This window comes from Podarcis pityusensis, assembly GCF_964106645.2.
Source record: "Podarcis pityusensis genome assembly, chromosome: 1".
Classification (NCBI taxonomy): Eukaryota; Metazoa; Chordata; class Lepidosauria; order Squamata; family Lacertidae; genus Podarcis; species Podarcis pityusensis.
Window position 1 is genome coordinate 49,047,910 of NC_138028.1, and position 13,539 is coordinate 49,061,448.

Consider the following 13,539-nt stretch of genomic DNA (forward strand, 5'->3'; position numbering starts at 1 on the left):
GCACACACAAAGCACTGGAGGAACCAGCACTTGTGGAGAGGAGCACTAGGCAGGGCCATGCTGGGGGCACTGGTGTGGGGGGTATCTGCTTTGCACTCACCAAGTGCCACATCAGCTGGCAGGGCTTCCCCCGTGTGGGTGGGCAGGGCTGGGATGCTTCAACAGGCTCCTCCACCCTATGTGCCCTGCCCTCCAGCACACTTGTGCCCGCCCCGGGCACTGTGAGCTCACTCATGCCACTGGGAAACAAGATTTGCTTGTGCAACAAGACTCTCCCCTTCTTCACCAACCCTCCAGAGCAGATTTGGGGACGCACAGGCAGCAGAGGGGATCTCATAGTGCAAGAGGACTTCATTTCATGCGTCAACTTAGTTGGTGCCCTTGGTCTCTGAAGGAAATATTGGGGCCTGCACAGAAGCCAGTGCAAGGGGTCCTGCTAGCACTGTAGGGCTTCCCTCCTCTCCTCTTCTGTGCACCTCTTGTGCCTCCCCCAAATCTGCTCTGGAGGATCAGAAGAACCCCCAGAAAAACACGAAGGGAAAGAAGAGGGGGGCATCATTTTGCCTGGCAAGCATAAATGCTTGTGCTGATAGAACAATCAGAATAGTGTCATGTTGAATGCTTCCCTATAGCTATTATCTTGGTAGAGGCACTTATTTCACTGAACATAAGGAACTGATAATCTATGGAAAGATCCCATAATAATACAGTGTCCTGTAACTATAATAGACACTCATTCTGTTAAACCCAAGTTGTTGTTGTTTCTTGGAAACAGTTCATTGTGGTTTCTTGCAATTTAAAGCTCTCATCCTTTTAATGACATGGGTGAAATTAACTTTCAACAAGCTGTAACAGCATTGAAAGTTTGCGATGCATTTACATGATGGAACAATTCCAAGAACATGAATATCCATCAGGATCAACTATAAAGGAAGACATGTAAAAGTGACTTTTTAAAATGCAAGAAAAAGAAGATGGAAAAAGGGGCATCTGCTAATGCAAGAATATGCATAGTTTCCCACAAACAATATTCACTAGAAAAACCAAAGAAACAACATACGCATCAGCAGATGTCTGTAGAGAACATACTATACTTTAATCAGTCACATAAACCCTGCAGACTAATAAATTTGTTTAAGGAATCAACAAAATGTATTAGGTTTATGTTCAGTTCAAAGAAGACATAAAACTCATATAACCAGTCCTTTTGGAATATTGTCTTCTCAAGAGTTTCAGTTTTCCATGAAAACACATAGAGAGGTTCATTTTCCAAATATCAGGAGTACAGTCCAACTGGTAGTCAGGGAATGGCTTTTGACTCAGTGGATACCTCTGGTAATGGAATAAGGGGTGAGGCAATTTTTGCCAATTTTTTCTCCCCATGCAGCCCCCCCCCATATGCTCCAGAGCAGGGTAGAAGAGGGCTACAAGGGGAAATAAAGAAAAACAAAACAAAAACCACCCCAAGCATCTTTCCCTCTTCTGTTAGCAAAAGTGTCTACTAGATCAGAAGCCCTCTTGTGAGTGCAAGATTTGAAAGATGACAGGATGAACTCAGGTCTTCTGTATATCATGCCTAACATGTGCAAGTGCTTCACAGTGGCCAACCAAATGCCAGGGGGTGCAACTATGCAGGCGATTAAGATTATGGTCTTCCTGTTTGTCTCCAGCAGCGGGTGTTCAGATAAGCACATCAACTAAAGCAACAGTTGCCACTGCTCATCATAGTGATCCTTGCTAAGTCAAGACTAAACCTGTATATGCCTCCCCATGTATAAACAAGGAAAAAATGTTTTCAACTTCTAATATTTACTTTGGGTCCTAGTAAGGGGCAGGAAAAAATGAAGCTCAGGGTGAAATGGCTCAGGGTTGTTATAGGGATTAAAAAACTGACTTGATAATAACAGAGCTTGCCAAAATATTGAGTAGTCTCATTAGTCCATATCCCATTCCATCAACCCAAGTAATAAGGCTAACTAAGTTTATGTAGCTGCTTGTTTGGAACTGACAGGGAAACATGACAATAAACATCGGGCCAACTTAAGAAACAAACAAAGCAAGCCTAGTTGGGGTGGGGATGGGGTGGGGGAGATAGAACCTTGTTCCACAAGTTCTCATATCATCTTATTTTGAAGATAAAGGTACTAATGGCTTCTGTGTTTTTAATATGGAGCGACTGCATGTATTTTTTTTGGGGGGGGGAAGGAAAGCCACATGCATTTAAAGTTCAGGAAAGCCGTGGTAAAAAAAACGGCCCTAATTCTAGCCCTTTCAATTGTACAATATAATGAAACAAACACTGAATATCAGATGTATTGTCACTTTAGTATATTTTTAAATGCGCACAGCAGTTCACAGAGTGACTGGTCTTCTCTTGTCAGTGATGGATTTGGCTATAAATCTCTGTAGCAGAACAGGGCAGATATATTGGTGCTTTCTTCATACACGACACAGTTGCTGTTTGTCAGGGGCATTCAGCTATTATGTGCACAATGTCCCAGGAACCCTTGAGCTGGTGCAACATCACACCTCTTAGTGAGCTAAGGGATTTTTTAAAAAAGAGTTTAGCATCATTTTCCAGGTACTGAACGCAGTTGCAGGGCTGCAAACTACAATCTGCATCATTTCTCTTGATAAAACTGACCTATCTCCAGACCGCATGGACTACAGATAACCATTGACTTCTATGGAAGAAAAGTAAATCCAGCCAGCTATATTGGCTACACTGGTAGATACTTAGCAAGCATTTGTAATTATATCTAGCATGATCCATTCCTTCCCATATATAAAGAGTTCTTCTAACTTTAAAAGGATCCCCACTGCAGTCTAATGAGACCTCATCCAACTTAATAGGCATGCTGCCACTCTGCTGACTGTACTGCAACAGACCTGCCTATTCCTTATAATGCGAGTTCCTTCAACACCTTACTTAGTTCTTCAGTAATCTGATCTTCTCCAGACCTCTGGTGTGCAGCCTACTTCCACAAAGAGCATGAATAAGTGAACATGAGTATATGTACAGAGCAGGTCAGTGGATAACTAAGGTATGGGAAGGTCTCGTTTATTGGGAAGTAGCCACATGTGTTGCCTACCACAGCAGCACCACACCTGGCTAGAGGTGGGAAGGAAGGGCTGAAAACAATGCCTATGGGGAGTTCTTCTATGTCTGCCTGTGGAAATTCTCTGTAAGCACAGGAGGGAGGCTGGCTGTATGCATTTTCTATATAACAGTTATGTTCTGATGTTTGAATAGCAAAGGATGCATAGTAATTTGTTAGTAGACATCTGCATAGGATAGAAGAGGGGTTGCAATCTTTTTTGGGCCAGTGGGCACATTGGCAGTTTTGAGAATGTGCCGTAGGCACCAGTCACAAAATGGCGGCTGTGGGGTGTGCGGCATAAGACAAAATGGTTGCAACATCTAAAAGAGCAGAAATCACGAAATAATGCAGGCATGTCCCCTCCGCCTCCCCAAAATGGAAAAAAAGGCACCTAAACCAGCCGAACGCTCACAGAGAAGCTCTTTGCACCTTTCATTTGCTCAGGACAGAAGGAAGGGCGAGTGTCCAGTTTTGCCATCTAATAAAATGTGGGCATGTTTAAGAGACATGTTCAAGGGAGGAGAGGCTGAGCTAGTAGTGCAGATGGGAGCTGAGCAGGAAAAGCAAACAATCTCTCATGCATTGGGAATCTTTGAGGGGATATTTACGGAGACTTTCCATGGGAACCACAGGAGGCATTAGTACAACACAGAGGTGCTGCATTGGCAGTCTCTGGGATAGATATTACACCTAAAATATCTTACAGTGCTTTCTTAAAGGAACAGATACTACATCATAAATCCTGTTTCAAAGAGATTTATCAGATGTATTTGATTTGTGTTTCTGAATATTTCCCATTATAGAGAAACTTTGTCCAATATTTGCAAGCATTCTATTTCAAAAAAAGAAGAATTAAGGGAAAGCATTGTTGGATGAAACAACAAGCAATTCTACCACTATCCCTGAAAACACAGGGACAGTTTGTGTGCATATGATTTTAATGTGACTATATTCAGTATTAAATCTATATATCCTCAAAGTAATTCATATATAAAAAGGTAACTATTAATCTGAAGGAAGTTTTTAATTTCTGGATGGCCTTGTTATCATCAGAGTTCATGAACTTGTGGAAGGAACATTTTTAAAAAGCTGTAGAGCATGTTATATTTATGTGTAGTAATTACACAGCATAATCATAGATTATCAAATGTGTCTCCCATTAAAGGTATAGTGCTATGCAGTAAGTGCTGGCATTTACACCAGGGTGATTTCAAACTGCTATGGTGGTATTAAACCATGCTGGACATGGTTGCAGGTTATCATGCAGAACCAATCGCACAAACTGATTTTTCCTCACTTGTGTATGGTGCAAGACCAAATAAAATAAAATAAAATAAAGGGTGATGAGTGACAATTTTGACTGTGACAGATCACGTGCAAAATATACCTCAGAAACACTATAGGTGGATGAGCACGAAGGGAGCCGAGCCTGGTTGTGCAGTGGGGAAAAGAAAACATTGTTAAAAAAGAAATGATGGCACAGTAGGTCTTAGAAGGTTTTCTGTTTAGGTGGTTCCAGCACTGAGACATTAGCAGGGGGTTCATTTCATTCCCAAAACCAGATTTTTCATACACATTTTTTTAATAGATTAGGCCATTTAAGGTGGAAACTCTAAAATACAAGTACTTTAAAACTGAACTTACATCTTACTTTGTTTCCTAATAAGAAGCACCCTCTGGGATGACTGATTATCTTGATTTCAGAAATCCATAATTGTCAACTTTTAAAAAAGCTATATACATACAAAAGAACTTGAAGATTTATATGGGCAAATACTCCAGGTTTACTATTATTTAAATTCTACAGCCTGATCATAATCATACTTACACAAGAGTAAATTTAACTGATTTGGGGGATCTGTTTTTGGATTGTAGCCTTAATGTATTCATGATCTACCCCACAGGTTCCCTATCCCCAGTTTCAGGGGATCAATTGATTGAGACAGTCTTAACTGGCAAGGGAAAATGTTCATCTGTGGGAATGTGTGCTAAGGACATACTAAACTTCTTGCTGGAGTGGGAATTGGGAGGCATGGTGGCACTGATCCATTCTGGAGTGGCTAGGCTTGCCATATGTCAGGAAAATTCCTGACATGTCCTGGTTTTCAGGTGTAAAAATGGCATGGGGGAATTTTGCCGAACTGGCAAAATGTCAGGGAAAACCAGGATGTATGGCAACGCGATGGAAAAAGCAGTGGAAAAACTAAAAACCACTATTCTTACATTCTGTATCTCCCCAAAAGCTCTACAATTTGTGGGTGTCAGGAATTTTCCTTTTTTGAAATATGGCAAGCCTAGGTGTGGCAGGTCCAGAAGTGGCATTGTGAGACTAAGGTTCTGCTCCATACTACAGGAGAACTGTGATGAAAATCTCCCTTTCACTTTAGGGTATAGTTTGTACCTCATGAAATTGCAAGGTGTGTATGTGTCTGTCAGTTTTGCAAGGGAGGGTAGATTCAAAATATTTATGGGGGTAAGAGGCTTTGCAGTATTTGAGGCAGCAGTTATTTTCATAAGCTTTTCTTCCTTAAACAGAAAAAGAATGTCATTGCTTGAAGTGGCAACACAGCTCCAATCATCAGCCCACTGCCTTCTTGTGTTCTACACAATACCCAAATGTAAATGATACTATGTCATGACATAGTCTTGTTCCATGGCCATTGTTGGCCAAGTCATCTTTTTATAAAAAACAAACCAACAACCACAATGATGCCCTGGGTGTGGTGCCGTCTCATGACACAGGCAGTGCCATTCCTGTTCAGACATTCTGTGCTTTTCACCATAACCCTGAAATTTCCAAAAACCATGAAACTGAATTTGCATCTCTTGCAATGGTTACTCAATTTCCAGGCTCAGATTAAAGCACTAGCACTTACTTGTAAAGCTGTGAATGGTTTAAGACTAGGTTCTTTGATGGACTACCTACACCTATAATAACTTGCCTGGGCCTTAAGGCTGGCTACAGATTTCCTCTGGCCTGCCACTATGATAAATAAACCTGGTGGGTACCAGGAATAGGCCCTTTTCAATTGTGGCCCCCCAGTTGTGGAATGCCATACTCTAAGAACTCAGGCTGACAGACTCTGCTGCAATCTCTTAGGGGACCCTAAATATATTTTTATTTCACCAAGTTTTTAACTGATGACTCCTTATACTGTATATAATTTTATGTGATATGGCTTTTATTACATGTAAGTTGTTCAATTATTTTGCCTTTAGAATTTTACTTGTAAGTTGTCTTCTGAGGAATTGCTCTAAAAGTTTAAGCAGGAATAAATAAAATAATAACTAAGCGTGGTATCTAACATTAGTCATACTCAGAAGATGTACAAAGAACTTAAGCCTGTTAACCACCCTGAGACGGGGTGATTAAATCAATTAAAATATTTTAGATGAGTGTCATTACATATATCCATTATATATAATAAAGCATATGCACACTGATATACATGGTGTTATGACATTAAATGGTTCTGGCTATCATTTTTATGCTATGCCCTGAGAAAATATTTGACTTTGATTTCAGCATATGAAATTACTGGGGATACTGAAACCAGTAACCCTGAGAAATAAGAATAAACAGCACAAAAATGCTCATTTGTAAACCATGTGGTCAGTTTTCATATAGGCAGCTTATGCTGTGATATCAGAAGTTGTTTTAGGATAATATACTGCACAGGATAAGGAGGTAATCCAAAACAAATTTATTTTGATGAGTTCTCTTAGTTTGACTTGGTGCAAGTGTTTTTAATGATATCTGACAAGGCAGAGCTATTCTGGTTCCTTTATTCATATACACGTTTCAGCAAACTATGTTAATATATATGCTTATATATAAGCCTGTGGTGCGAAGAATCCTATATCTCTTGTGTGGTCAAATTATTCTGTGGTCTCATTATACTTAAGCTAAACTTGCCTTTTAAGTGTTAGAAAGTTATTCCTGCTGACATTAGCTACCATAAAAGTTTCCTTTGCCTCCTCTCATGCTAATATATTTTCATCATTTGAAAAACAACACTAAATTACTTTTCTCTATATACAACTAGAAAATGGAGTAACAGTTCAAAAGTTTACTGCATGACATGTCAGTAACCGTTAATCATAGCTGTATGAAAGATAAGTTCCAAGATAAATCTGTCTCTCTTCTTCTTATGAACTCCCTTAGGAAAGCCTTTGTCTCACAGCCTGAGTGCCTGCACGCTTGCAATATGGGTATAATAATACTGACCTCCCTTACAGGGCCAGTATTGAGGGTTTCAAGGCATGGTTTGAAGGAATATGGAGCAGTGGCCTTGCTTGAGCCAAGGAGGTTGGGATCTGGTCAGTGCCTGGATGGGAGACTGCTTGGGAACCCCATGTCCACTGCCTTGAGTTCCAGATAGCATATAAATGTAAACAATAAGTAGGTAGATAGACAGGTAGAAAAATGGTGTCAGTTCAATCAGTGTAAAATGGCTACTAAATCAAACCAGAACCGAACTAGAGATAAGAATGGGGAAAAGCAAATAGTATTTGCCGCAATTCTTAATTGCTTCTGCCGATGAAGAACTAAATGTTCTTAAACTTGAGACATAATTGAGGGAACAAACAGTACCCCTAAATCCAGTCACTGAGAAACAGAGGCAGATGAAGACCTACTCCAATGGTGTCTTTAATTTACACCCTGCATGCTGTTCCATTAAATTAATTGCTGCGATTTTTTCCAATGGATTTTTAAAAAACATGCTCATTATCCTAGACACTAAAGGGAGCACAGAGCTGGGGCAGGGCTTATACTGTTACTTTTTCCAACCATATGCATCTAATCTACTATATTCACACCTATGTTTCCTGGTTTTCTACTTTTTATTAATTATTAATTATTATTAGATGTTGATCATTAACAGCTGTCCTTTGGCAATGTTCAGGCAACATTTGGGCAATCTGATGGTAGTGTCAAGAACTTGGAGCACAGACTGAAGTGGAAAGAGCACAGTGACTCAGAAAGAGATCTTTAAAAAAAGAAAAAAAGCTCATATACAAAACAAATCTTGGGACCTGTGCATAATCCTTAAAATGTTTAAAAATATTATCATTCATTGCTTTATTAAGAACTTAATTTACACAAAACTATGGATACTTTTTTTCTGTGATGTAAGAAGATTAACATTTAAAAAGGGTCCTTTAAATTTAATATTTTTGGCAATGTTTAGCATGTTTAAAAGGTTGACGTTTAAAAGTTTGAGACAGCCAAAATGTCCTTTTGGTTTATTAGTGAGGCGACTAATTAATGCAACAGATACAGCGTTTGAAACAATGCAAAGGTTCCACCTTAAATAGGCACAGAATTATGAATTACCTTAGTTTTCAATTTATTTGGGAGAGGCAGTAGCCAAAGCTATTAAACAAAATGCTTAAAATACCATACATCTATCCCACTGTACATCTGCAATAAATCCTTTTCCAAAACCAGGTTGGTATATATGACAATGAACTTCAACTCTCACCTACTTTTCCCCCTTTGCTTTTGTCTCAGATTATTTCAACGAATAAGTTATATTGTTGTTTTGTCATTGTATCATTGTTTAGTTGTATCACTGTGTGGTTTGATCAGTGAGTCCATCTTCTTTTCCATCCATCCTCATAAGCAAAACATATGCTGCAAGTGCCATATGAAATCTGGCAGATGAACCCCAACCGCCACAAGATTATTCATGGCACCTGTGCTATTTTCTCTGTCCATAAAGTAACTCTCCTCAGCAACATTAAATATTGCAGTGTGAAAGAGAACAATTTTATGTTTCAATCTCAAACCATTTCATCAAAATTTATGAGTAGTGTATGGTTTGCTTTTATACTACAACTTGAGAGAAAATTCAAACAATATCTGCCCAAACTCAGGATCACTAATCAATTTTCTGTCTATGTGTTAATTATTATTGCAAAAATGATGACACGGGAGAAATGGAGTTAAGAATTAGCCTTTCATTTTCTTCAGAGAATGAATGAATTCAAAATGGCAGGAAAAACCCACAAAGGTTGCTTCCACCCTAGCTCTTTTTCTGGAATTGGCATCATTATTACATGTAGTTTTAACAAAGAATCTAAATGATGCTGCATTTTCTGAGTTGATCTTTTAAAAAACAAACAAGCAAGCAAGCAAGCAAACAAAACAATAGCAAAATATTGATATTCTGCATATTCTTTGACATTTGGGGAAAATAAAGTAGCACAATCTCCTTACATCTGACCATTGGGATTTGACTTCTATGTCCAGATGGTATATATTTGGTGATTTAAAAAACAACCACTTTCTGTCAATGATATTACTATTCTGGATCTTGAATCAAACTTGTGATCTATTATACAATGCATCCACAACCTTGAAGACAATGGATGAAAAAGGGTATGTGGACATTACTGTAAAGTGGCAGATGTGCAATTCTTATTCCATTTTCAGAACTTGGTGCATTTTCCATGTTTTTATTGTAATGCTTAGTGTCAAACTAGAAGTGATATTTTTTCTTGTACTTTGCCCTGTGTGGTTGATTTTTATTTTTAAACTATCTAGTGCTCCTGCCACTGCTATTCCTAGACTTGGAGCCAAACTGCACATTACATGTAGTTGCTTAATCTCTTTGCTTCCTACTAACTGTACATTGCAAGACCACATGCTCCAAGCTGCTGTCCCATCCATGAGGGGAAAAGCACCTAGAGGTTGTTTTTCACTAAACAAAACTTAGTGAAACTATGTTTAGTTTAGTAAACCTCACTAACCAACTGCATGTAATATATAGCTTAGCTGCGAGGAATAACACTTTCCCCCCATGTTGTAAATCCGTAATGTTAGTGCAGTTCTAGAAGTTAAAAACAAAGAATTTCAAAGAAAGTGGTAAAAAAGCGAAGGTACAGATGATCTAAAAAGTGTTCATTTAAATGAGGACAGGGGAAGTTTTGGATCTTCAGATGTTGTTGGTCTACAACTTCCATCATCCCTGACCGCTGATGGAGGCTTTTGGGAGTTGGAGTCAAACCATATTTGGAGTATCAAGGTTCCCCAGCCATGACTTAACCTGATGCCTAGGGTAGGAGTGGCCTTCCAGATGTTGTTGGTTTCCAACTTCTAGCAACCCCAGCCACCATTGTCAATAGGCAGAAATGATGGGAACACTAGTCCAACAACCTGAAGGATCACAAGTTAGCTACCCTAGCCTTGAAACTTGCTTTACAATTAGGAATGACTTCAGGTGATGGTTTAATTTTGGAAAGGATTTTTTGTTGTTGTTCAATGGGAAAGCCCAAAATTTACTTAATATTTAACGCATGTTAGGGTTTTCTCTTAAATTAAACCCTGTGATATTATGCTAAATTTTCATGGATATTTGAATGAAACCCCAGCTAGAAAAAGAAACAGAAGAAGGGAAAAGAGAGAAAGGGAAAAAAGATGGGGATGAGAGGACAAACCAATCAGATTTGGTGTTACCAGTCAACGGAAGTTTTTAAAAAACAAATCACCGAGTGAAATCGTACATTTACTCGGAGAGAGCATCCTTTGACATTTCCTTCTAGGTGATCTCTGAGCTCCTCCAGCTTTCGATGGAGCTACATGTAAACATCAGAAAATGAATTGAAAATTATACCTATTCTCTTTTCATGTTTGTTGTTTCCGTTCTTTTTATAAAAAAAGATAAGATCATAGCGCAACACATTTCTCACTGCCTTTGCAATACATCAAACATTTTATCAACACAAATATATGCTCCATATACTCTGACAAGAAAAGCAACTCATTTGGTTAAATCAGCAATTATTTTTTCAACATGTAAAAGTTAGTTCAGTTAGTAAATACAGGTTGTGTAGTGATCATTGCCTTTAGCAAACTTCCTAATTTTCAAGCATTGTTTGTAGCAAGGAGACTGCTGAAATATTGTAGATTGTTTTCAGTGGGTGCAGTACCAAATATAGGGTCTTCTATGCAATTTCTAAATGTTCATAGCTCATTCTGATGCCTAAATTGGCTACTGCTGAACGCTAACAGCAACAATTCTTATATTTAGTACAGAATTAAGAAATATAACGAAAGTATCAATAGGTTTTGAAAGATGACCTAAATTTCAAAAGACACTGGGTAAATGAACTTGGATCCAAGGATAAGTGAATGCATGGGATTTCACAGAAGGAAAGTTTACCATCTCCTCATTCTGCTGCAGTAGTCTGAACCTCTGAAAAAACTCTCCAAGGTGGAGCATGGGGCTGCTGGATGGGATCATCTCAAAACCAGGAATACACACCTTTTATGAATGCCTGGTTTGAGGCTGCCCTCCCTCCCTCCCTTGGAAGGGCCTGGGGAGGAGCAGTTGGCTGTGGTGGGGAGGGAATAGCAAAAGTTCCTTCTAATAGCTTCCTTGTTTTCACTGATCTTAGGATCCAATCCACTGAATTCAAAACCCAAGGTGCTGCATTTATTCAAGTATAAACTTACAAATCTTGCATACAAGTTTGCGGTAAGGATAGATATTTTTTCTTGGAATACAATTTGAAAGCTGGATTCACAGTTAATTATGTACATATATTTTCAATGGCTATTTTTATTTTCCATTAAACGTGGACTGAAACTTGTTCTGTCCACTGCAGCAAAAGTATCCAGCAATGCAAAGTATATCTTCGACTGCACCACAACCATAAATTAAAAAAGGGGGGGGGGGAATCAGCCTCACAGAAAGACAGTGAGGAATGTTGTAGTTGCCTTTCAGCATCATTGGCATAAGCGTAATAGCAACTTTTTCCTTTTTTTCCATTATGAAATCAATTGTATGGAATTGAATATGGGAAATAGGTGCATAATTACACTTTTCCCTTCCCCCTGTTTATGCTCAGTGCAACAACACTTTCACACGGAGCAGCTGTATAGAGCGGTATTAAGAGAAAAGAGAGGATGGCTTGTCCTGGAATAAAGGTGATACACACGCACACGCACAAACACAAAATATATTTTTGAAAAAAATTGAGAAGGCAGGATTGGCAAGGAGAGTGCAGAAAAAAGAAAGAAAATTAGTGCTTCATGTGGTGCAAAAAAAAACAAAAAACTGAAGTGAGAAGTGAAATAGTGCAAGGATTAAAAACGAGAGGCCACAATTATTGCTAAATATTAACAAGGTAACCTATGCCATGCCATGGGTTCAAAACATGTTGATAAACTGGATTTTTAGATGTGTTTTTTAAATAACATAACAGCATCTCTCAGAAGACTGTTTGGGCAAGGACAGATTAAATAATAATCTTGGAACTCAATGTGATAAACTATAGATGGAAACTGGTTTAGGAAGCTGACTGATTTTGCTACAGTTTTGACTTAAGTAGTTGCACTTAGTTCCCATTAAAACGAATGGGGAAAGTCAGCCTTAATTTAAGTCTTTTTGATTTCAGTGGAAATCAAAAGGCAACTAACTTAGCATGGATCCAGCTCACCAGACATTGTGTAATTCTTTAAAATGAACAAAGAAGGCAGTAAAGGGGCCTAGCACTGCAGTAATTTTAACAGCCTTGTTATTCAGAAATGTCTCACAAGATCTCTCTCCCCATATTTCCCATTTTCACTCTTCTTAAGCATATACACACACAACAAATTCAGCTAATTTGATTACAAAATGAGTATTTTTAAAGTACAAAGTAAAAACTGAGAAGTCAATCAACAATCTTACATCTGAAACAGGAAAACTGCATGTTTTAATCTGACTTCATCCACAAATCACTTAAACGACAAAACTTGAATCTAAGCAACCTTATCCTATTTAAATAAATGAAACTAAGCCATTTTAGTGCCACTAAGTGGTTTAAGAGAGAAGAACGTGTCATTGTTTTTATATAAATGTAGCATGAACATAATTTTATTCTTGCCATCTATCAGAGAAGTGTTAATTATTCACAAATGGTAGGCTCCTTAAGGAAACTTTGGCTATTCCCCCGCCCCCCCCCCCCGATACGTAGTAACATCCAGAGCTAGGCACTTGGCAACTTGCCTTCAGCTAACTGCATTATGGTGGCTCTTGGGTAGCACAGAAACAAACAAAATGTGATCCAACAGTGATAAAAACACTGAAATAAAAACAATGAAATGGTGAGAAAGATAATAGCCCCACCCTCTGCCTCCCCTCCCCGCTCCCTCCAAAATAAAAGTGTAGGCTATAGAAGAAAACTTGCAAAATAAAAGTTAGAAACATATTTACTTTGAGGGATCCAACTCTACTAGCAACTCCTTTGCTTTCATCCGGGCGTCTAATTTGCTACAATGGGGGAAGATGGATAAAAAAGACAGAAGAATAAAGAAAAAAGTGAACTTAAAAAAATTTCCACACAGTCAGTTAGCAGTGCATGCAAGACATCAATTTGACTTTCTGACACACTTCTAGGGAACAAGGACACAGACTCTTATTTCTGGATCACATTATGACTCGTTTGC

At 38.6% G+C, this 13,539-nt stretch overlaps 1 protein-coding gene across 22 annotated transcripts in view; it reads right to left on the reverse strand.

Annotated features, from left to right (window-relative positions):
* The window catches only part of GPHN (gephyrin), a 231,005-nt gene that overhangs the window by 52,094 nt on the left and 165,372 nt on the right, over window positions 1–13,539 (reverse strand). For 8 of the 22 annotated variants that reach the window (XM_081020644.1, XM_081020627.1, XM_081020624.1 and 5 more), the window contains 3 exons: window positions 13,307–13,363; window positions 10,611–10,682; window positions 4,489–4,530 (listed from right to left, as the gene is read on the reverse strand). The exons of 6 other annotated variants lie outside the window; for them this stretch is intronic. In XM_081020644.1, coding sequence (XP_080876770.1) covers window positions 4,489–4,530; window positions 10,611–10,682; window positions 13,307–13,363 — 171 coding nt within the window. The remainder of the gene's footprint in view (window positions 1–4,488; window positions 4,531–10,610; window positions 10,683–13,306; window positions 13,364–13,539) is intronic. 8 more of the 22 variants (XM_081020645.1, XM_081020638.1, XM_081020629.1 and 5 more) reach the window with 3 other exon arrangements.